This window comes from Caenorhabditis remanei, chromosome V, assembly GCF_010183535.1.
Source record: "Caenorhabditis remanei strain PX506 chromosome V, whole genome shotgun sequence".
Lineage (NCBI taxonomy): Eukaryota > Metazoa > Nematoda > Chromadorea > Rhabditida > Rhabditidae > Caenorhabditis > Caenorhabditis remanei.
The window spans coordinates 7,877,047-7,897,698 of NC_071332.1; the positions used below are offsets into that span (position 1 = coordinate 7,877,047).

General features: G+C 37.6%; 14 protein-coding genes across 14 annotated transcripts; 8 read left to right on the plus strand and 6 right to left on the minus strand.

Annotated features, from left to right (window-relative positions):
- Window positions 1–165: 165 nt before the first annotated feature.
- GCK72_018033 (uncharacterized protein) lies at window positions 166–1,763 on the plus strand (the record flags this gene model as incomplete). Its single annotated transcript, XM_003114219.2, has 6 exons — window positions 166–248; window positions 595–910; window positions 958–1,147; window positions 1,193–1,304; window positions 1,354–1,469; window positions 1,513–1,763. 6 exons carry the CDS (start codon window positions 166–168, stop codon window positions 1,761–1,763), a joined length of 1,068 nt encoding a protein of 355 aa, XP_003114267.1.
- Window positions 1,764–3,642: 1,879 nt separating this feature from the next.
- GCK72_018034 (uncharacterized protein) lies at window positions 3,643–5,269 on the plus strand (the record flags this gene model as incomplete). The annotated part of the gene is made up of 4 exons (XM_003114446.2): window positions 3,643–3,848; window positions 4,392–4,821; window positions 4,870–5,130; window positions 5,180–5,269. The coding sequence occupies 4 exons, from the start codon at window positions 3,643–3,645 to the stop codon at window positions 5,267–5,269; spliced, it is 987 nt and encodes a 328-aa protein (XP_003114494.1).
- An 807-nt stretch (window positions 5,270–6,076) lies between these two features.
- Window positions 6,077–6,456, plus strand: GCK72_018035 (uncharacterized protein; the record flags this gene model as incomplete). The annotated part of the gene is made up of 2 exons (XM_003114378.2): window positions 6,077–6,143; window positions 6,191–6,456. 2 exons carry the CDS (start codon window positions 6,077–6,079, stop codon window positions 6,454–6,456), a joined length of 333 nt encoding a protein of 110 aa, XP_003114426.2.
- A 167-nt stretch (window positions 6,457–6,623) lies between these two features.
- On the minus strand, window positions 6,624–7,582 carry GCK72_018036 (uncharacterized protein; the record flags this gene model as incomplete). The annotated part of the gene is made up of 6 exons (XM_003113903.2): window positions 6,624–6,756; window positions 6,803–6,927; window positions 6,975–7,175; window positions 7,227–7,323; window positions 7,373–7,440; window positions 7,493–7,582. 6 exons carry the CDS (start codon window positions 7,580–7,582, stop codon window positions 6,624–6,626), a joined length of 714 nt encoding a protein of 237 aa, XP_003113951.2.
- A 596-nt stretch (window positions 7,583–8,178) lies between these two features.
- Window positions 8,179–8,560, plus strand: GCK72_018037 (uncharacterized protein; the record flags this gene model as incomplete). The annotated part of the gene is made up of 2 exons (XM_003113974.1): window positions 8,179–8,245; window positions 8,295–8,560. 2 exons carry the CDS (start codon window positions 8,179–8,181, stop codon window positions 8,558–8,560), a joined length of 333 nt encoding a protein of 110 aa, XP_003114022.1.
- GCK72_018038 (uncharacterized protein) lies at window positions 8,291–8,566 on the minus strand (the record flags this gene model as incomplete). Its single annotated transcript, XM_053732363.1, has 1 exon — window positions 8,291–8,566. The coding sequence occupies one exon, from the start codon at window positions 8,564–8,566 to the stop codon at window positions 8,291–8,293; it is 276 nt and encodes a 91-aa protein (XP_053581276.1).
- Window positions 8,567–9,338: 772 nt separating this feature from the next.
- GCK72_018039 (uncharacterized protein) lies at window positions 9,339–9,722 on the minus strand (the record flags this gene model as incomplete). The annotated part of the gene is made up of 2 exons (XM_003114258.2): window positions 9,339–9,604; window positions 9,650–9,722. The coding sequence occupies 2 exons, from the start codon at window positions 9,720–9,722 to the stop codon at window positions 9,339–9,341; spliced, it is 339 nt and encodes a 112-aa protein (XP_003114306.2).
- Window positions 9,723–10,885: 1,163 nt separating this feature from the next.
- GCK72_018040 (uncharacterized protein) lies at window positions 10,886–11,266 on the plus strand (the record flags this gene model as incomplete). The annotated part of the gene is made up of 2 exons (XM_003113908.2): window positions 10,886–11,050; window positions 11,099–11,266. 2 exons carry the CDS (start codon window positions 10,886–10,888, stop codon window positions 11,264–11,266), a joined length of 333 nt encoding a protein of 110 aa, XP_003113956.2.
- A 562-nt stretch (window positions 11,267–11,828) lies between these two features.
- Window positions 11,829–12,156, plus strand: GCK72_018041 (uncharacterized protein; the record flags this gene model as incomplete). The annotated part of the gene is made up of 2 exons (XM_003114157.2): window positions 11,829–11,889; window positions 11,933–12,156. The coding sequence occupies 2 exons, from the start codon at window positions 11,829–11,831 to the stop codon at window positions 12,154–12,156; spliced, it is 285 nt and encodes a 94-aa protein (XP_003114205.2).
- Window positions 12,157–12,275: 119 nt separating this feature from the next.
- Window positions 12,276–13,065, minus strand: GCK72_018042 (uncharacterized protein; the record flags this gene model as incomplete). The annotated part of the gene is made up of 2 exons (XM_003114065.2): window positions 12,276–12,706; window positions 12,762–13,065. The coding sequence occupies 2 exons, from the start codon at window positions 13,063–13,065 to the stop codon at window positions 12,276–12,278; spliced, it is 735 nt and encodes a 244-aa protein (XP_003114113.2).
- Window positions 13,066–13,252: 187 nt separating this feature from the next.
- On the minus strand, window positions 13,253–13,738 carry GCK72_018043 (uncharacterized protein; the record flags this gene model as incomplete). The annotated part of the gene is made up of 3 exons (XM_003114141.1): window positions 13,253–13,397; window positions 13,442–13,563; window positions 13,613–13,738. 3 exons carry the CDS (start codon window positions 13,736–13,738, stop codon window positions 13,253–13,255), a joined length of 393 nt encoding a protein of 130 aa, XP_003114189.1.
- A 475-nt stretch (window positions 13,739–14,213) lies between these two features.
- On the plus strand, window positions 14,214–15,886 carry GCK72_018044 (uncharacterized protein; the record flags this gene model as incomplete). Its single annotated transcript, XM_003114522.2, has 6 exons — window positions 14,214–14,252; window positions 14,301–14,465; window positions 14,512–14,767; window positions 14,814–15,458; window positions 15,559–15,700; window positions 15,751–15,886. The coding sequence occupies 6 exons, from the start codon at window positions 14,214–14,216 to the stop codon at window positions 15,884–15,886; spliced, it is 1,383 nt and encodes a 460-aa protein (XP_003114570.2).
- A 613-nt stretch (window positions 15,887–16,499) lies between these two features.
- On the plus strand, window positions 16,500–16,782 carry GCK72_018045 (uncharacterized protein; the record flags this gene model as incomplete). The annotated part of the gene is made up of 2 exons (XM_003114430.1): window positions 16,500–16,619; window positions 16,663–16,782. The coding sequence occupies 2 exons, from the start codon at window positions 16,500–16,502 to the stop codon at window positions 16,780–16,782; spliced, it is 240 nt and encodes a 79-aa protein (XP_003114478.1).
- A 260-nt stretch (window positions 16,783–17,042) lies between these two features.
- On the minus strand, window positions 17,043–18,755 carry GCK72_018046 (uncharacterized protein; the record flags this gene model as incomplete). The annotated part of the gene is made up of 3 exons (XM_003114151.2): window positions 17,043–17,224; window positions 17,567–17,690; window positions 18,630–18,755. The coding sequence occupies 3 exons, from the start codon at window positions 18,753–18,755 to the stop codon at window positions 17,043–17,045; spliced, it is 432 nt and encodes a 143-aa protein (XP_003114199.2).
- Between the last annotated feature and the right edge of the window lie 1,897 nt (window positions 18,756–20,652).

The window sequence follows — 20,652 nt, forward strand, 5'->3', positions numbered from 1 at the left end:
AGTTGAGACATATGTTATCGGACAAAGTAAGCACGTGCACTTCTCTTTTCTCTATGTTTGTCTTTCTGCCAAGTCGAGGGGTTTTCTCCCGATGAACTGGAAGAATTGTCTGTTTCTCTTTCCTCTCATCGAATTGAACTTTTCTCTAAAACGATCAGTTTTCAGATGACGCGAATGACATCTCCTCAGTTCTGTCTGATATGTGGAGACTCTGCTGATTCTCTACACTTTGGAGCACTGTCATGCAGGTATGTTTTCGATGATAATGTTGAAAACAAGATATGAAAAGACAAAGATCACAGAGAAAGGCCAGTCTCTGGTATTCTGATAGAAAACAAAGTCGTAGCACTTTAGAAAGTCAATATAGGCATTGAAACGTATCGAAGTAGTGAGGTGGACCTAGAAATAAATCAAAGAAACACTTATCCGAAGATAGATCACTATAGATTTGAAACAGGAAACGTTTGTAATAATTTTCGCTTCTATCACATCACAGGTATAAACCAATAGTGTTAGTCTGATTTTCAGCAACAAAACATGATGTCATAGCAATACGAGTTTCAATAGATTTTATTCGAAATTTCATACTTTCAGAGCATGCGCCGCTTTCTTCCGTCGGAAAGTTGCTGGACGTCGCAATATTTTCCGTCGATGTGATCGCCAATGTAAAGTGGATACTGGAATGAGAAAACTCTGTGCAAGTTGCCGATATGATAAATGCCTGAAAGTGGGAATGAGGGAATCTGCAGTTCTCTCTCGACTGGCTCAGAAAAATCAAAACTATAAAAAGCCATCTGGCTCTCCAGAAGAGTGCGAACCGTCTACATCAACTTCTGGAAGTATTCTGGAAAATCTTCAGAATGCGTATCAAAAATTAGAGGAAGCTCGAAGAAAAGCATTCAATATTACGGTACGGTCTTATTTATATACTCAAAAATGTTAATTTCAGAATTTCAGCATGATTCCGTTCCTCAAAGCTCCAATTACAAACGGATGAATGAAGTGTTCTATGAGGATATCAAATTGGTTGTCGAGAATTTAGTGAGTACATTACAGTGTCCTGATATATCGAAAGAGCAGCAAAAACTACTTCATGTTCATTTTTTGGTTCCTTTTATCCTGCTAGAAGGCGGTTACAAATCGACTAGTGAGTTCTTCTTTTTTAATTTTCAAATGATATAATTGATTTCAGATAGTGAACTGTTTTATCTTCCAAGTGGGGACTATATTGATGAAACGAGGATTGCAGAGTATTACCAAAATCCAGACGATCTAAATGATAAAAGTGGAGAGGCAGCGGCAGAGTAAACTATTTTACAAAAGTATGTTATTGTTTGAATCTGAAATTTTCAGAGTTTTCCGTCCATATTGGAAGCTAAATCGTCAAACTCTGAAAATGCATTTAGACGATGTTCAACTAGACTTGCCAGAACTTCTCTTTGTAACTGCCCTTGTATTTTATGACTATGGTTAGTAATCTCTTATATTAATGCCTAGAATGATTATGTTCAGGTCTGCAAGATCAAACGGATGACTGCATCGAGATGTGCAAAAGAATGAGGTCACAAATTTTAGAGGAACTGACGGATTATGAGAAAAACGTTCGGATCAATGACGATCACTCGTATCGAGTCGGTCAGATCATAATGGTACTTCAAGCAATTCAACGGACTGTGAACATGGTTCACGAGACGAGAGAGATATCTCTGGTTTATAACTTGTATGAAAGGCATTCCAGCATTTTTGAAACTATAAAAGACTAGTCTTCTTCTATTATAGAAATAAACATATTTCAATTAATTTCTTTTCAATTTTAAATAGACTACAAACAGATTAAAAAACTACACGTGTAGTCTGAATGATAACACATCACTCTTTGACTTGTTTCCTTGATATTGAATCTACTGATAACTCGACTTCGAAATGAATGATTGACGAGATGTGTACGTAGTTTGCTCAATGAAATGGAAACTTCAGAATCGACGAACCATGAAGTTTCATGGAACCACACATAATTGATGACACTAAAATTGAATTTGTTTTAATAAACTTTGAGCGAGCTAGTTTGTTTTCAACACTGACTTTTGATATTACTTCTGAGCTTCGGGTCTCAGTTTCTTCCCAGCTAAGTGTACTACCACTGTGTATGCCAATAAATGAGTGATGAGTGAACTTCAAAAATATGAAAGGGATTATGGTTGGAGGCTGCAAACACGTATTTTTCAAAGAACACTGTGGGAGAATCACGAAACCCAGAGTTAAGCAGAGTGACGTTTCGAAAACAGAGAAGACGAGTTCAGAATATTTTCTTCTCGAAAACAGGAATTTTCGAGTTTTCAGTGAATTCTGAAATAGCTTTCGAATCCTATTCTCATAAGTTGTACTCAACCACTCAAAAATAGTGAGCTAATGAAATCTAATTCTGGAAGTCTATTACCTATTTGTCTGGTTTTGACATATTAGAAAACACGTGCTGCCAACTATGCCCCAACTTGATCCATTGGTTTTCATTAGTGGGGAATTCCTCTGAGGAAGCCATTTCATTAGAATAAGAAACATTATGCAAGGATTCTGAGAAACATTACAATGTCAATACACTCATAGATCAATTTCAGACTTCTTCCTTCATGGTCAAAGAACTTTTCATTAGCCTTGTTACAAATTATCTGATGATCCATCTTTTCATTTCTCTCTTAAGATATTCGTCGTCTCTAAACGTCCTCTCCTTTTCAGAATCTGTTGTTCTCTCTGTCTCAAAAACCGACCCAGTTTGTTTTTTTCACTGCTGCTCCCGTTCGTTTTTCATTCCTCTTTTCTCACATTTCAAAACGCCCATTCCTTTTCTTCACGACATCAAAACGTCAATTTGGTGTGGAAATGAAAAAAAAACAGATATCTTCCGAGCCGATGTTTCTTTTTTTCTTCTTTTCCCCAAAACGTTTCTGTTCTTCCTCTCCTCGTGACCTTTTGATCCATTCCATCTCTTCCTAAGAATTTTCGAATTAGCTGCCGAGTCCTTCCTCTTTTTTTCGAGATAGATGCTCTTTTTGTGACAAGAAGAGATCCCAAATAGAGACACAACTGCCAACTCATTTTCAATTCTGCGTGGCATGAAACTCGAAAAGCACTCATCCTTCATCCTTCTTATTCCCACTTTCTTGCCTCTTTTTGTTTCCTCCCACACGTGACAAAAGTGTTATTTTCTACCACGTTTCCTACCACAGATCAATAACTGAAAGTCCGTATCCTAGCTTGTTTCCTTCTTCTTTACTCTCGTCTTCTTTTTCAAACCGCCGGAAACCAGACTCATCCGCTCTCAATTGGACTCTGTGCAAGCAAGAAAAAGAGAGTTCAGTTGGCCTCATTTCCCGACTATTGTCCTCTATTTTCTTACCTTCTATAAAAGTATTCTTCCTTTTTTACTCTTTTTGTACCTTCTCCACCCACACTTTTCTCTACACTTTACGTGAGCATCGACAAGCTCAACGAGCTCCCAAAAGACCCGAAAATTGGGAGACTGATTAGTCGAAATCACACCTATCACGAGACTCGAATTATCATTCATTTTATTCATTCCACATTTAGCTTACTCTCTATTCTCTTCTTTCTTCTTTTCACTTCTTAACTATACTGATTTTCAGAATGAGTGAGTGTGATCAGATGACCGAAATGGCCAGCTCGTTCTGGTTACGGTTATCTCTATGTGGAAATCTTGCCATCACAATCCTATCATTCCCAATACTTCTTTCTGCTCTACACTATATCAATTCACAACAACTGTTCCATCACAATACCCGAATCCAGATAAAAGTTCACATCTTCGCACTACTCGTCCATTCGACAGGAAGGTAAGATGAGTAACCATCTCAAATTACATGTTTTGAGGAGAAAAATAAAAATTACATAGAAAAAAAGAAGAAAAAGAATCTTCGAAATAGATGAGAATGCGCTTTGTTCTTCCCAGTATCAGATTATTTTCGAAACGAAAAAGAAGGACACTCGATAAATTGAATTAGTTGTTTCGAACAAATAGTTGACGTAATTTGGTTTAGAGAACAATGGTCTCTTGAACTCACTTGAAACAAATCCTCGTCTCTTTTTTATGCAAGATTTTGGTTCGGAGAAAAGAGATTAGCCAGCTACAGTAATGCTCAAATACATCACTAATTAGTAAAAAAACGAACTTTGAAAGATTATCAAGGAGTCAGTCGTTGAACATTATTTTTTTAAATGTACATGTGTAGATCAATCCTAGAGATTCATTTAACAAAAAATGGTTGTTGGTCAGCACCGTATATGTTTCCATATCCGAACTTCAAATTCATGGAACGTGACAATTCGCGACACTCGTTCAACTCAAAACCCGGAAGTAACCGATCCTCCTGTTCCAGATTCGGTCTTCACACTTTCGACCTCATCAATTATTTCACAAACACTGGTTGTGACGCACTTCCCAACTTCTATCGATGTCTTATTGTTCGGGGACTCTACAATTTTGGAATGGCTCTCGCTGCAATGTGTTCTACAAGTCTCGTCATCGAAAGATCTTTTGCACTTTTATACAATTCGACATATGAAATGTGTGGTAGAGGATTCGGATTACTCCTTGGTCTTCTCCAACTATTTCTTGCTTTTGCTTTTCTTTTCAAACTATACTTCGACGCTTCCTTCACTCCAGTTCCTAATGTAACACTCTACTATTGCCAGACACTTGCTTCCGGTCACGGATCCGTGTGGACAATCAATGCTCCACTATATGTTGTTATGGTTGGCCAATGTGTATGTAGATTGATTTTCTGGTATCTCGCAGTGCAAACTAGAGTGAGTTATTGCCCAAGTAACTAGATTAATGAATAATCAGATTTTCAGAAGAAAAGAAACACCCAGAAACTGCAAAGTTTGAGTACCCGTTACACTCTGGAACAGGGTATTAGATCAATCAAAGCATTGAATATGTTTATCAACGCTAATTGTTTCGTCTTCTTTTTTCTCTCATTCATTGGAACAACTCTACATTTCAATGCACTGAATATGAGAAGACCAACCTACTTTGCTCTGGTAGAAGTGATTCATTTTTTGCCAACTTATGGAATCCTGCTGTCCGTTTATACGTATTATTCATTAAAAAACGTATGTTTTCTGAAGACGCTTCACACAAACAAACCATTCTAATTTTCAGCTGGACACAAAACAGAAAACGTCATTGACCAAGAGTATCCAGGTGGATCCAAGTTATTATCTCATTGAATTTCAGAAACAAATCAGTTAACTGACCAAGTGATTTTTATGTTTTATTTTTATACATGAATTTTGTTTCTATTTTCACCTGAATACTTAAAACCAAACATGTACACCATGACGTACATACAGATCGAAGTAATCCAAAATTTAGAAGCTGTCTAATTACACTAATCGGTATCACAATATCATGATTGGCCATGAGTCAACTGAAGACATGTGATCTTTTGATCTTTAAGAGATCATTCATGTGATCATTCATTCAGTTCATCAGAAACGTCGAAGACATGAAGATTTCTACTTTGATAGCATCTAAAACCGAAACCGTTTTCAGAAAAAAATTAAATAACAGTGAGAGTTCGAGTGGTCTATCATCGTCAGGTTGATGATAACATTATTTCCAATTTTCAAAACACATATTGTAGTCATACACTTCAATGTTGCTGTTGAACTTTTTGTCAAAAAAGTTTGGAACAGACAGGATGATGTTTTGTAACTGATCATTGGAACGTTCAGAACTCGTGCATTGTTATTTCAGAAACATCACAATTTTTAGAGAACTGGGGATAACAGATTCGAGTAAAAAACTCATCTTCTATCATTTTTACCTTCGTTTGCTCTGTACTGTTATTGTTCCGCACAGTTATATTAAAAATCTGGAAAAATGCATGTTTCTTCTCGACCTTTGCATTTTCCAATTCAACCCGATCACCCAGTAATATGATCACGTCCAATAAAATACTCAACTAAAAAAAACTAGTCCCGAGATCAGTTTCACACTAACTATCGTATAAAACCATCGCTCCTCGCTGATCCTCCATTCACTTCCTTTTCAACAATGTGTAAACTCTTCATTGCCGTTGCCTGCATTGCCGCAGTTGTCTATGCTGGACATACGCCAACAGGTAAGAAGCCATTCGCTGTATATCAATAACACTTGCTTTCGATTCAGCCGAAGAAGCTAAGGCTGAAATGATTGCCGCAGGAATTTCGGAGACGGCTGCCGCTGGAATTATTACGATTGCCGAAAAATACAAGAGCCAATTTGAGCAAGCAAAATCTGATCATGAAGCTGGAAAAAGCGCTTTCCAAGCATTCCACAGTGAAGTCGAGACATACATTCAAACACAGTCCGCAGCCGATCAAGCAGCTTACAAGGCATTCGTCGAGAAGAAGAAGGCTCAACATCAAGGACGTCACTCTACACCAAGCGCATAATCCAGTAAACCATCCTATGTTTCTGTTCCAATAAATACATTATCGACTTTGAAAATGGGCGAAAAAGTTTCATGTTTTACACTGCATACATGGTTTTCCGAGGTAATACTCTTTAAATTTTTAAAATTCAGCAAAATTGGTGCATTATAAAATAAACTAAAATTTCTTCAGTGAAACTTGATAAATCGGTCGATCTCGTGTCGTACTTCGTTATGTAGATCGACAAAAACTCGATTTCTCTCATTCATCATGCGGCGGAGATCGTCTAGGTAAACGCATTTGTTTGATGCAAGACGGCGTCTGAAATAAAAATTTATAATTTAAATAAATGGTGCGTGTACTAAACCTGTAGGCGAGTCCTTCTTCGTTCTGATAAATAATTGTCGGAGAGTCAGCATCTGGAGCAGCAACTTGAACAATGAACAGATACTGCTTGGTGGCGGCTTGATTGATTTCTTTGAAACAGTCACACTGAAGATTAAAAACAAATAAATCAATTGATTCGGTTTTGTACTTACGAAAAATCCACCGACACTGTGGTTTGCCAGTTTCGGAAAATCTGAAACTTCCTCTTTGTCCATGTCGACTTTTTTCAGTTTGACCTTCGTTTTATCGTCCATCGAAATCACTTCGAGGATTGACACTCGGATTCGAGAAATCGGGCTGTACGGTTTGAACTTTTCGCACATATGGCGAAGAGAGCCGAAAAAGTGATAAATCTATTTTGAAAAAAAAACTTATTTAATTTAAAGTTTATAGTGAAATCTGACCATATTCTTGCTCATCGTGATGCCTTTGATCATTTTGTCATCGTTCACTCCGAGAAACAGACGGCCGCCATCAGTATTGAGGAACGCACAAATTGTTCTGAAATAAACCAATATTTAAAATTGTCAAAATATTTTCAGAAGCTCACTTGCTGATCGGTTGAAGTGTTCGACGAATAGACCCGTCTTTGTCTTGTTTGCTTTGGAATTTTCCGAGCTGAAATTCCAATTGAACGTTTTATTTCAAATATTCTCGAAAATAACCTTACCTCTGTGAGCATAAGTTTCGTATGCATTCTGAATTCATTATGGACGTCTTCCTCAATCGCTAAAGGCTGTTTTACGACAGCTCGATCCATTGCGACGGTTGGAAATTTTGCGAAAAAAAACGCGAGGCGTTTGAAAAATACTGTAAAACGTGCGCGCCGCGATGTTGCATTCCGCCGCGCCCTCTCTATTTCTTTGCAGAATGGGGGCGGGGCTTCAAGCTTTATGTGATAACATATTTGAGTTTCAAGGAATGCACTGTATACTATTTGATTTCCATAGAATGTAGAAATTTAACATGAATTAAACACACTTCGAAAATAATCTGAAAATAATTTAGCCCCAAGCCCAAGCCAAGAACTGTTCTTCTTATAAAAAAATTGATGTCCTTATTCAGAGTTCACTTCAATTCTCTCTTGAAAAGGTTCAAAACCGAATGAATTTTTGATCCTCTATTGATGCGAATGTCTGTGAAGTGAACCTAAAAATACAAATCACAGAATCGAGAATGAGTAACCACAGTAGTTATGTGTAGTCCAATTCAAACTTCAAACCGGAATTCAGAATAAATCGTTTTTGTGTCCTATGTGTCCACCCACTAATCACTACGTGTCGTCATACAACAATTGGTATAAAACTGAGGCGATAGTCACTTTATTCATCAATCCAATTCAATTCAACTATCAAAATGTGTAAACTTTTCGTCGCCGTTGCCCTCATCGCTGTTGTCTGTGCTCATCCAGCTATCCCAACAGGTATATCTATAGTTCTTCCCACTGAAACTTAGAAGTCTTAAAATTTCAGAAGATCAAATGAAGGCTGAGCTTGTTGCCGCCGGAATCTCTGATGCTGCCTCCGCTGGAATCGCTAAGATCGCTGAGAGCTACAAGAGTCAATTCGAGCCAGTCAAGGGAGATCATGAAGCTGCAAAGGCTGTCTTCGACAAGCTTAAGACCGAGACAGACACCTACATCGCCACTCAATCCGAAGCCGATCAAACCGCCTACAAAGCATTCGTCGAGAAGAAGAAGGACGAGTTCAAGGCTCACAAGGAGGCTGCCAGCGCATAGGTTCATATGATGATAATATTCATGTTTGAAAACAAATAAAATTGTAAAATTTATCATGTTTCTTTTTGTGCTCCTCTCATCAAGAAAAATATTTAAACTACGGGGTACTGTAGATCCCAAAACGGGCCTCTACATGGGCTATGTTCATTATCCTACTGGCTCCAAGGCGGCTAGCTTTTGGGAAAATACTTACAGAAACGTTAGAGTTCAAAGAAAATCAGGTACGATGAAAACGGAACTTTCCATCGAGCACATTTTGAACTAAACTTACGAATTTTACATGAACAACGCCGAAAAACGCAACACTGATTGGAGTTCCAAATAACCAAAGTTATTAGTTTTATTATTAAAACATTCAATATTTCCAACAATATACTTTCATGAGTTTCTAAAGCTCTGTTCCGATTGATAATGGTCTTATTATTAATTTTTCCATACATACCCTTCTAGACATGATCAAAAAAGTTGTGAACTACAAAAAGGAAGAACCGTTCTTGTATTATCCTACAAATTGTAGATAAGGTGTATTCTGTAAATAAAAAATTTCCAATGCAAACCGTTTCCTACAGAAAAATGCGAAACCTAATACATTTCTGCTTGGTACTGTAATCCATCCGATGATGTGTCTTTTGAAGGTATTAGGTGTTTTTGCAAAAGGACAGATTATCCCCAACAAGTTCTATACAACATTTCATTCATTCAATACAAAAATATCCGAGAAAAAACAGGAAAAATGTGTGTATTCTTGCACACCAAAATTTAAAATTCAGAAAATTATTTAATGAGTAGGCGTGGTGTGATGTCCCTCGAACTCCTTCTTCTTCTGCTCGACGAATGCTTCATAAGCCTTTTGGTCAGCTTCTGATTGAGTCTTGATGTAGGTTTCAGTGTCACTCTTGATCGCTTCGAATGCCTTCTTTGCGTTTTCTGGATTTCCCTTGGCTTCCTCGAGCTGAGTCTTGTACTTTTCAGCGACATCAACAATTCCTTGGGCAGCCTTATCAGAGATACCGGCGGCAACAAGTTGAGCTTTCACTTCATCAGCTGAAATTCATGAAGATAAGCAGTTTACAGTATGACTAGACTTACCAGTTGGTGGAGCTGGTGGAGCAGCATAAACGGCGATAGCGAGAAGGGCGACAGCGACGAAAAGTTTGCACATTTTCTAAAATATCAAAACAGATTTTCAGATTTATAAGAAAATGCAGTATTGAAAAGTAGAAAAAGAAGACTGAGTTGGTAATGTTTTTTTCAGAGTTTCAGCACTCATTTTATACATCCGAAGGGCTTCGATTCTAGGCGGGGACACAATAACTGGTTTGTAATTTGTGTTACGCTACGGAATCGAAAAACTTCGCGGGGTTGTTCGTCACGGCAATTATCCAGTGGATGGCACAAAAACAGGCAAACGGTTAGATATTTTGATGTCTGGCATATACCGTTTATCCGATAGTTTTGAAAAAATGAAGAGAAGTGTTAGTCACGAGAATGACGTTTGAATGTGGAGAAGAAGAGGAGTTGGAATAACAGACTGAACGACTCTATCAATCAATGAGACTAATGTTTGAGTTTTGGACAGTGTGAATTCTGATTTTAATACCAGAACTTTCGTTTTTCCTTTTTTTTTCTGGATTACTGTATCTGCATTTCACTTGTGCGGGCAATGGAAACTTCTCCAGTTTTAAACTCGTCTGTATTGATATCTACTAACTGGGTCCATCTAGAACATTCTCCTCAGTCTTCTGAACCATTTTCCCATTATTTGAATTGAATCTTCACAAGAGATCTCCAGTTTTCCAAGACTAGTCCACTTTATAATTACTGTAATAAGTCTGATACTTCACATTTTTCTGTAAATCTCCAATGAATTCAATTATATTTATCTCATCATCAATTTTCAAACTTCTCCATCCAACTGAGCTCTTGATCTCACGACGAGGGGACATCCCACACAAAGATCATCATCTCGAACGGCCATCGATCATCATCATTCATCATCGCAAAATCGCAAACAGACAATTCAATCCTCCAAACCTCAAATTGATCTTCACCCATAAACTTTTCGGTTAGTCGCGAGCGAGTAATCTGGTTTACTGTCATAACACTTTGGATAGATTTGTTGTTTTCGAAAAAAATGTTATGGTTGAAGTGCTCATTGGTTTATCCTTCAACCGATCACTCGATGAATCGAAATATGGGAAAATCGAAATGGGATAACGAGTTGTGAAACGAAAAAAACTAAAAAACTAGGAATCGTTTGAAATCCAATAAATGAAACTCGGATAAAACGTTGGAAACAATGGCTTTAGAATCAAAAAAATAGAAATGTTTGTGAAGACTACTGTATCTCTTGCAATCTTTTTCGTTTTTGTTTCTTCAATTCCCAACTCTCCGGAAGTGGATTTCTCTCCAGATGACGTGAAGAAAGGGTTAATTAATGAAGGAGTTTCCGAATCTGGTGCAACTGAAATAACTGTATTTTTATTCAAGGTAAATACTCTTTATTTTCTTCTCCAATCATAATTATTGGAATTACAGGATCGTCCAGAAGATATCACAGCTGGTGAACTGAAGACAGAGTTTCGTGAATTCCTGGAGAAAATGAGTATTGAAGATAAATCTGCGATTAAAGGAATCATCAGCAGAGAGCTTGAGAAATTCTTCTCGGAGTCTGGTGACAATCAATCTATTTTTCTTGTTGGATGATTTTAAATTGATTTGATGTTTTGAAAGTGTCGCTAATAAATGATTTTTAGCAATTGATTTGTATTTCGTAAGCAATAAAAACCCGATATTGTTGAAAACGAACAAGATTAAATTGTGAAATTCAAGACATCCCACATCAGATATCAAAATGAGACAGATGTCAGTTATAAATACTGTTGTTTCATCGGAAAGACACACAAACATAAAACAAAACACGAAAAACAATTCCTCAAAAACAATGTTTTATCACTTTAATTTTTAATCTGGAAAACTTCACATTGCTTTATTTCTTGTGTTTTCCTTGTCCCCCGATTAATTCTACTTTTTGATGAACGACGTTATGGAATTACTGTGAACAAAAACTATCCCTGTTAACACTTCCACACGAAGCTCTCACAGTTTATTCTTCCTTCTTTTGTCCCATTTTCTGTCGCTGATGTTGTCGGAGAAGAACCAGTACAGATAACATAAAAGTTCGGAATGAGGGTTATCAAAACATCAGCCACCAAAGTTTCACTATAAAACTAAAACTCGGAAGAACAGAAATCCAACCGAATCCAGAATGTTGAAACTTCTTTCCGTCTTCGCTGTACTTGCTGTTCTCGCTTTTGCTAAACCAAATCGTGAGTTGTCGATTTATTTTTCGTTCCGATTGAAGATTTTCAGCGGAGGAGATGAAAGCTGAAATGACTGCAGCTGGTGTTTCTGCTGCGGGAGTTTCAACTATTTCCACTTTCATGGAAAGTCACAAACCGCAGAGAGGAGGTAACCGTGAAGCTGGAAAAGCTGAATTTGATGCTATGCTTGCGACTCTCACAGAGGCGGATCGTGCTGCTTTCCAGAAAATGATGCAAAGCAAGCACCCGAAAGGAGGAAGAGGAAAACAGTAATCCCTGAATTTTTTTCGGATAAAGATATATTTTATTATTAATATTTTAGTTTGGAATGATCATGATATTTGCAAATTGTACAGTGTGAGAAGGAACAGTTGTACCAAGTACCGTATTAATTATTTGGTTTGTGCCCTTGCGGCCGGTTCGGCAAACTTCGGCTCTTCAGCAGCTGGTTGGGCAACTTCTTCTGGTTTCTTATCTTCTTCTTCCACCTCTTCTTTTTCGAGAGCTTCATCGGCTGGCATTTCACTGAACAATTGATTAACTAGCATCATCGTTCGTGTCTTTTGGAAATTTGTGCTTCGTTCTTCTAATTTCTCTTCCTCGTCGTCCTTCTTATCTTCGTCTCTTTTTTTCACGTTCGGTTTGTTCTTGAATTCCCAATAATATCCTTTAGCTGTGTTGTATCGTGAATAATTGGTTACTTCTCCGAAAGCATTCCGAAGCGGTTCGAGAGCACCGAGCAAGCGGGATTGAATAAGACTGTACATATCAGGTGCCTGATGAACGTTGCCACTGATAATGTAGTAGTAAGAAATCGGACTGACTGAAATAATTCTTTTGGAGATGAAAAAATCAGAATAGCTTTCTGTTTAACTAACCGTTTGTCGGACTATTTCTTCTTTGTTTGCAGATAATGAAGAGCGGAGGCTGCGAATACCAAAGGACATATTGAATTCCTTGCATGTTTCGAAGACATTCCTCTACTGTTCTATTCTTAATACCCTGCATTATGATCTGTTGATTACACGAGTTCATTTCATAGAAAGTGTTGGCCTGGTTGCAGAAATATTCTAACGCATTTTCCTTGTAGATTTGGTTAGCTGGCCATTGCGGATTGCGAAATGAAAGATACAGTGGATTTTCTTGTCGTGCCGTTGTCGGAGGACCCATGCGTGGCATCATTATGTCTGAAATCCAGATTATGCACATTTCGAAATTGGAAGAATCATACAATCGAATGAGTAATGTTGTCGGTCAAAACCGTACAATAGCATGTGATTCAAAGTCAATAGTAAGACAGAATAATTTATCAGTATTCACGGGAAAAAGAGGATCGTATAAATAATAATCGGGAGAAAAATAGACATATTCAACGTTTCATCTTGGAGTCGAAGTTAAGGTAATCAGATGGGAAAATGGATTCATCACGGTTGAGCAGCATGTCGAAATGGAGACGGGACGACTGGAACACTCCATCGGGCCCGCGGTTGATTTGGGCAGCCGAGTTCAACTCACTAAAGCGATATGTTGAATTAAGAAATTTAATTTGAAATCTTACAGCAAGCGTTGCTCTGCTTGAGCGTTTCCAGAGAGAAGACGTTGAGCATTCAAGTAGTTTTCAATCTTTGGATTCATTCTGGATCCGTCTGCGAGAAGCTCGTGAGCAACGACGTTGTTGGGCTAAAATGTGCTCTATGGTGAAATCTGGCAGTTATAGCGATAAATTTACCATCTTTGGTGCCTCAGTTGGCTTTTTCTCGGCAGTTGCTGACTGGATGAAGAACTCTGGCTGCTCAGAGGTGCTGTCACGAAGCAAGTCTTCTTCGCGGGTCTTGGAGAGTTTCAGGAGAGCCATCTGAAGTGATAAGTTAATTAAAAGTACGAAAAAGTGGTTGTGAACAGTACGAAAAATAACTTCCGTTAAGTAAAAGAAAGAAAAAGTGAAGAGAAAATCATCCGATAAGTGAGAAAACTGAACGACAGAATTCCCATTCAAAAAATCATCATTTTTGGTGAGTCAAATTGTTGCTGGCGCCTTTCCCGATATCGGCATTTTGAGAAACGCGCCAAGGTTACGTCGCAAATTCACATGATTTCTTTGACTTCTTTGCATTAAAAACTGGTTTATAAGCATCTTTTCAGATTTTTTTCAGTGCCAGAATACTCAATGACTATTCAGTCTCGAATTTCAAAATGATCAGAAAAGTTTACCTTGATATTTCATGAGAGAGCACGCGAATAATCAATAACTCCGAATGCCACGTCTTTTCTTGAATTCTCTTGTTTTCATAAAATATTTCACGTCAAAAAATGATTTGTTTTTCAGCAGAATGGGTGCATTACTCGCAGCTCCTATGTGTGCTGCTTCGGTAAGACTAATTATTCATTTAAAAAATAAAATAAAGCATTAATTTCAGTCAGCATGCTGTTTTGGAAGCGCAGCCTGTTCGCTGTGTTGCTCGATATGTCCAACTAGTAAAAGCTCGACAACTACTCGAATTATGTACGCCTTGATGCTGTTCACTAGCACTTTCCTTTCCTGCGTTATGCTGTTACCAGGAATTCAAAATAAACTAGCAGAGGTAAATAGACTGTTAAAAATTTATAGTCGTTTTTTTTAAATTTCAGAATAAATGGTTTTGTGAAGGGTTGAACGAGTATGCCGGAATCAGTTGTGCGCATGCTACCGGATTTCAAGCTGTTTATCGTGTTTGTGCTGCCACTGCATCATTTTTCTTTCTCTTCATGCTGATCATGTTTGGTGTAAAAGATTCTAAAGACGGTCGTTCTGCTATTCAGAACGGATTTTGGTTCTTCAAGTACCTGATTTTGGCTGGGCTAATCGTTGGATTTTTCTTTATACGTAGCGAGAGCTTGGCAACTCGTAAGTAGAAATCTTGAAATTTATATTGTTCAACAAAAACTTTCAGCTCTCATGTACATTGGTTTACTCGGAGGATTTATGTTCATCCTCATCCAGCTTATTCTCATTGTCGATTTTGCTCATGGACTCGCTGAAGCTTGGGTCACTTCGTATGAAGAAAGTGAATCGAACTACTGCTACGCTGGGCTTCTTGTGACTGTATTCGGAGGATTCGCTCTTGCTCTTGCCGCTGTGATCATCATGTTCATCTTCTACACGACTGGTGAAGGTTGTGGACTCCCCCGTTTCTTCATCATTTTCAACTCTCTCCTCTGCGTTGGGCTCACAGTTCTCTCATTGCATCCAGCTGTTCAAGAAGTATCACCACGATCTGGACTCGTTCAAGCTGTCATGATTACTGGATACGTTATGTATTTGACATGGGCTGCGTTGATCAACAACCCCGACAAGCAATGCAATCCATCCCTTATCAGTATTTTCACGGGGAATTCGACTGATCCAACACACAAAGACAAGGAACAACACTATGGAATCCCGCTTCCAGCTCAGTCAATCGTTTCTCTTTTCCTCTGGTTCGCTTGTCTTCTCTATGCTTCTATTCGCAACTCCTCCAACACCTCACTTGGGAAAATCACTGGAGGAAGCAATAATTCCGATGAGGCTATTCAACTAAGTTCGTCCATGAAGGGTGGTTCGTGCATGTTTTTTCCTTACTTGTTTTTATGTTTATTTCCCATGTGTAGTCTTTTTTCATTAATTTATGCTAGCCTCTCTATATTCAAATTTTTCAGCGGATGATGACACGGAATCTCAAAGATCTCGCAAAGTTTACGACAACGAGGAAGAAGGAGTCGCCTATTCTTACAGCTTCTTCCACTTCATGTTCGCGCTTGCATCTCTTTATGTAATGATGACGCTAACTTCATGGTACAAGTAAGTTTAATTGGTCACAGTAACAAAGTGAACGTTATTCTCATTTTCAGGCCGGATAATGATCTTTCTCACTTGAATTCGAACATGGCTTCCGTTTGGGTGAAAATTGTATCTTCCTGGGTGTGCGTAGGATTGTACTGTTGGACTCTCGTTGCTCCACTAGCCTTCCCGGACAGAGAATTCTAAATATTTGTTTAAAACTGAAAACTGTACATTGTCTTCTATTCCCAGTGAAATTGATTCTCGTCACACCATACTTATTCTAATCAGATGTAAATATCGCATCAATTTGCCATGAAAACGTAGTTGTACATTTTTGATTCGCCCAAACTCGACCCCATCTTCAAAACTCACTTATTTCTTTTTCTTTTTAATAAAGCATTCTGAAATTATGACTTTTTTCTTTCATTTGTTCGTTTGAAACGAAGTTTATTATTTATATGTTGCTGATATTCTGATATTGTGTTTAACCATAGTTGTCAAGGCCCGGGCCGGCCCGGGCCGGTAGAAAATTTTCAAGGCCCGGCCCGGCCCGAAGGCCCGGCTTCAAAAAATGACCCTTTTTTTCCCAATTTTTTTTTCGAAATTTTTTCAATTTTTCATCGGAAATGTGACCATTTTTGACTATTTTTCAGAATTTCTTCTAATTCTGACTGATAGTCGAAAATTTGACTTTTTCGCGAAAAAATTCAAAAAAATTCAAAAAATTTGAAAAAATTTGAAAATTTGACTTTCGCGCCAATTTGCCCGGGCCGGGCCTTGACAACTATGTGTTTAACTCTTATTGTAGCAGGTCGCCATGGATATATCCAAGATGGACAGATATGCCGCTCCGGTTCACTTCTCGAGCCTTCCTCTCCTGACCACTTTCCTCTGCGGAGTCGGTCTTCTTCTTCTTGCCGCATTCACCATGCTCCAGGTTGTTGTTTTGATTATAGTTAATTTTAATCTCAGGTTTTCAGGTTACCGCGACAAAGTACAACCGCAACTTCTTGAAGGAACTCTTCATTGCTGCCACTGCATCCATCTTTCTTGGATTCGGTTCGGTCTTCCTTCTTCTCTGGGTTGGAATCTATGTTTGAGCCAACGAATCATCAAGCAAAACCGTTTGTGCTAATGTGATATTTATTGAACTCGACTGTTTATCTTAATTTATTCTTTTTGGTTATAGCTTTTCTGTTGCACTTTCGGGCGATCTAAATTCCGTTTTATACCGGCTTCCAAAGAATTAATAAAGTATTTATTTGGGAAACCCGTGAACTGTGTAGACAGAATGTGCGAATGGGATAGAACACAAGAAAAGAGACCCGAAAGTAAAATAATTCAAAATAGAAAAATGAAGCTATGAAGATTCCGTTGTTTTACAGAATTGTTGACATTCCAGACGGTTGTTGAACTGATTCTGGTTACCTCCACATTTCTGCACTCCGAATGGATAGCATTCCTGAGTGGCTACATCAAAGTAGTAGCGAGTTAAGAGATCCATTTCAGAAGAGTTGGCAGAAGTATCACAAAGAGCTGAGTCTGGAATAGAGAGAATTGAAGTTTTGCCACCAACTCCAGTTTGTAGGCTCATTTCCGTAACTTCCACTTGTTTTCTGTTTGATTTCTTTCTATTTGTCAGGAGAAGAAACACTACTTCCAACAAATCACACATCGATCGAAAAGATCAACAAAAGATTATGTTAACCTACAGTTTAGTCGGGAAACTATCAGATCTTTGATTGAATTTGAACATTTTATGAGCTGATGATCGATTTCATGCTATTTTTAAACATGTTGGACCCAAAAATTTTTCACAACAGTTAGCTTTCAATGGAAAGTGTAACTTAATGATTTCATAGAGATTTTCATTCAAAAACTCACCAGGTGGCAGATAACAGATACTTGGATAAGTAAGAGGAGAAGCAAAAACCGGTGGATCCGGATATCTGGATTTCGCCTCAATTGTAACTGCTAATAAGAGAATCAAGACTGGAAGAAGATGCATCTGAAATCGGAGAAACATGAAACTTGGCATTAGAACACAAGATAGATTGAAGATGAGCCGGTTGTTAAGAGAACATTGAGCGGAAATAGAGAAGGACAAACAGCAAATAATCAGACGGGAAGTTTATCAAGAGCCTCTTTTTTTCTTCTTGATACGAAAAAAGTCAGAGGATTGGATCAGCATGTTTTCTTTCTTGTACAGAAAACTAAAAAAGTAAGAGAAGGAGCAACTATTCAAAGAATGGAGAACTGGTTCTACCTCAGTTCGATTGTTTTCTTCTTGTATTGCCGAGAGTGGAATGTGTCAATACAAGAGCAAATGATCATCTTGAGAGAAAGGGAAAAATGTTGACAAACTTATTGATTCTGGAAACAAAAAAGTTGCCAAGAGAGAATGGAAAGTTAAATTAGAACAGTACCAGTAATAACGGCAGTTCAGAAAAAAATGTAGGTTCTAGACTTAAGAAAATGGATTGCTAAATAAATTTATGAAACTTAAAACTCGAATTGAACAAACCTACATGCTTCAATGCTACAATTAATGACAAATTGACACGGATCTCGAAGATCCAGACAGAAAATTCATGTAGTGGACTTCAATTGCTTTCAAACATTATGCAGAGAGAGAGAGAGAAAACATGGATAACTTCTGAAGCGACCTGTCGGCCTCGTGTCTACCTATTCGTAATTATCGTATTATTGTGGATTTTTGCGGAGAGTGACCACCAATATACAAAGTAGGTTAGAAGGCGGTAATTTGAAGAAGTGAATAGAAGGGAATACCGTTTGTCAAGGAAGTGGATTTAAGAAGAGGAAGAAAAAAACGATCTGAAGAAAAGAAAGAACAGAAGCATTTTATCAGAAAGGAGAAGAAGAGAAAAAGGTTTTTGAACATTAAAGAAAAGAGAAAAGAATGAAGCCAATCAAGACAACAACACACCTTTCTCTTCAATCTTTCAGATGCTTCTGCTGATTTCTCGTGACGACGAAGCCTAGATGCAAAGTTAGCAGAAGATGAGAAGAAGAGATCGGTACCTGATTGACTGCATTGTAATAATATTGCCATTAGTAAAATGAGAAACAAGAGAGATGCTTAGTGTGAAACCATGGCTGTTATTGATTCCAGTTTCGAGAGAAATTCATTAGTCACAGAGGTTGATCAAGATAAGCAAATTATTCAAAAAACGGCGAAGAGGTTGGTTGAACGAATTCTTGCTGTAAAATGAAGATTCTGAAAAGATCTTGAACTAGATAACACCAGTTTCACTTTCATGAAACTGAAATTTGAAGAAAAAATCGGCGAAGGTAATTATCTTATAGAAAATAGGTTTCTGAAAATTGAGAACTATCTATTTCCAATTCAAGTTAGAAATACAGTAATGGAACCAATTCTGCTAAAATCATACGGCTGAAATAAAAAAACACATCATTTTGAGCACGAGAATTATATCATGACTCAATCTATCTCAATGAAAACATTTTTCAACAAAAATGCATTATCCAAACCCACCCTTTGAAGCCCCTTCAATTGTTAATTTATCTTGAATAAATAAGTATAAAACTTTTTAAAAAAGTTTCTCAATTGAAAAAAATACACAAAGTGATATGAATCTAAATCTAAAAAACATCTGAAATATATTTTCTTCAGCCACCCCCTCAAACATTCAAACTTGGAAAATGAAACTACTGAAACCATCCTTTTTTTCCAAATATACAACACCTATATACGACCTTGATGGAAATTCAGGGCAGAAGACGATCACATGTTTTCCTATCAATCAGATCTCTACCAAAGTTTTCTTTCTCATGCCACAATCTATCCAAAATTCACAAAACCTTCTTCTTTTTGATTTACTTCGAGAAATGGAGAAGACAATTAAAGTGAAGAAGAAGAAGAAATAATTGAAACGAAAGTTTTTGAGAAAAACAGTTTCCTTCCGTAAAAAAGAGAAAGTAAAAGGAAACGAGTAGAAATGACCGGGAACGGCAAAAAGAAGAAAAGAAACACTCACATATTTCAGTGTTTTTGACGAGACAATTTATGGAAGAAACAAGTTTCGATGCCCCGTACCTTGTCTCTCGTATTTCTTCTTTTTCTTTCAGCCTTTCCCTTCTTGAAGGCGTTGAAAAATTGGGCTAATAAAACGGATTGGACAGCATTTTTTTTCACACTAAAACCCCTTTTTGATCACCACTACGACCGCATGTTACATTCGATCCGTTACGTCTTAAAATCCGCTGAGACGATAAACGAGACGAATTTTGGAACAAAGAAGAAGAAGAGAATACAATGGCAAAACTAAAATCGCTTCTGGTTTTAGTTTTGAAAGGCTTTTGGCAGAAAAGACAGAAAAGAAAACAATTTCGAAAAAAAGAGAAGATGTTCTAGTAGAAAATGAAGGGGAAAGAACTAATCGAATTAGACATCCATTATCCGGAATTGGGGCTTCAGGTTGGATAACTTTTCACTTAAAAAAGCACTCAGGGGAGGACGATTTTATGGGAAAGATGAGTTTACAATCTATACGGAGATGATTTTAGAATGACTTAATCTAAAAAATAGAATAAGAACATAGACCTTTCGAAGTCTTACATGGGTTACTGTCACTATGTCTCCCCATCATGTCAAGAGACTCTTCTGACAACAAAATAACATCTCGGAATCCTCTGAATCTTGACACAAATTAAAAATTTCTTTTCCGACTTTCCGGATTCTCGAGAAAGTTGCGAAAGGACAAAGGTGTCGGGAGAGAAACAGAAATAATCTAGATTCTTCTTCTTCATATAAACATTAATAATAATAATAATAATCCTACAATAATAGAATCCTAGCGTTGCGCATTGAGGTGAAAGTACAAATTGACGGCATAGTGACCGGACAAAAAACAGCAAAAAAGTCATGTTGGGTGGAAATTGAATCGGCCCGACGGTCAAATAAAATGCTGTTCGGATGAATTGAATGG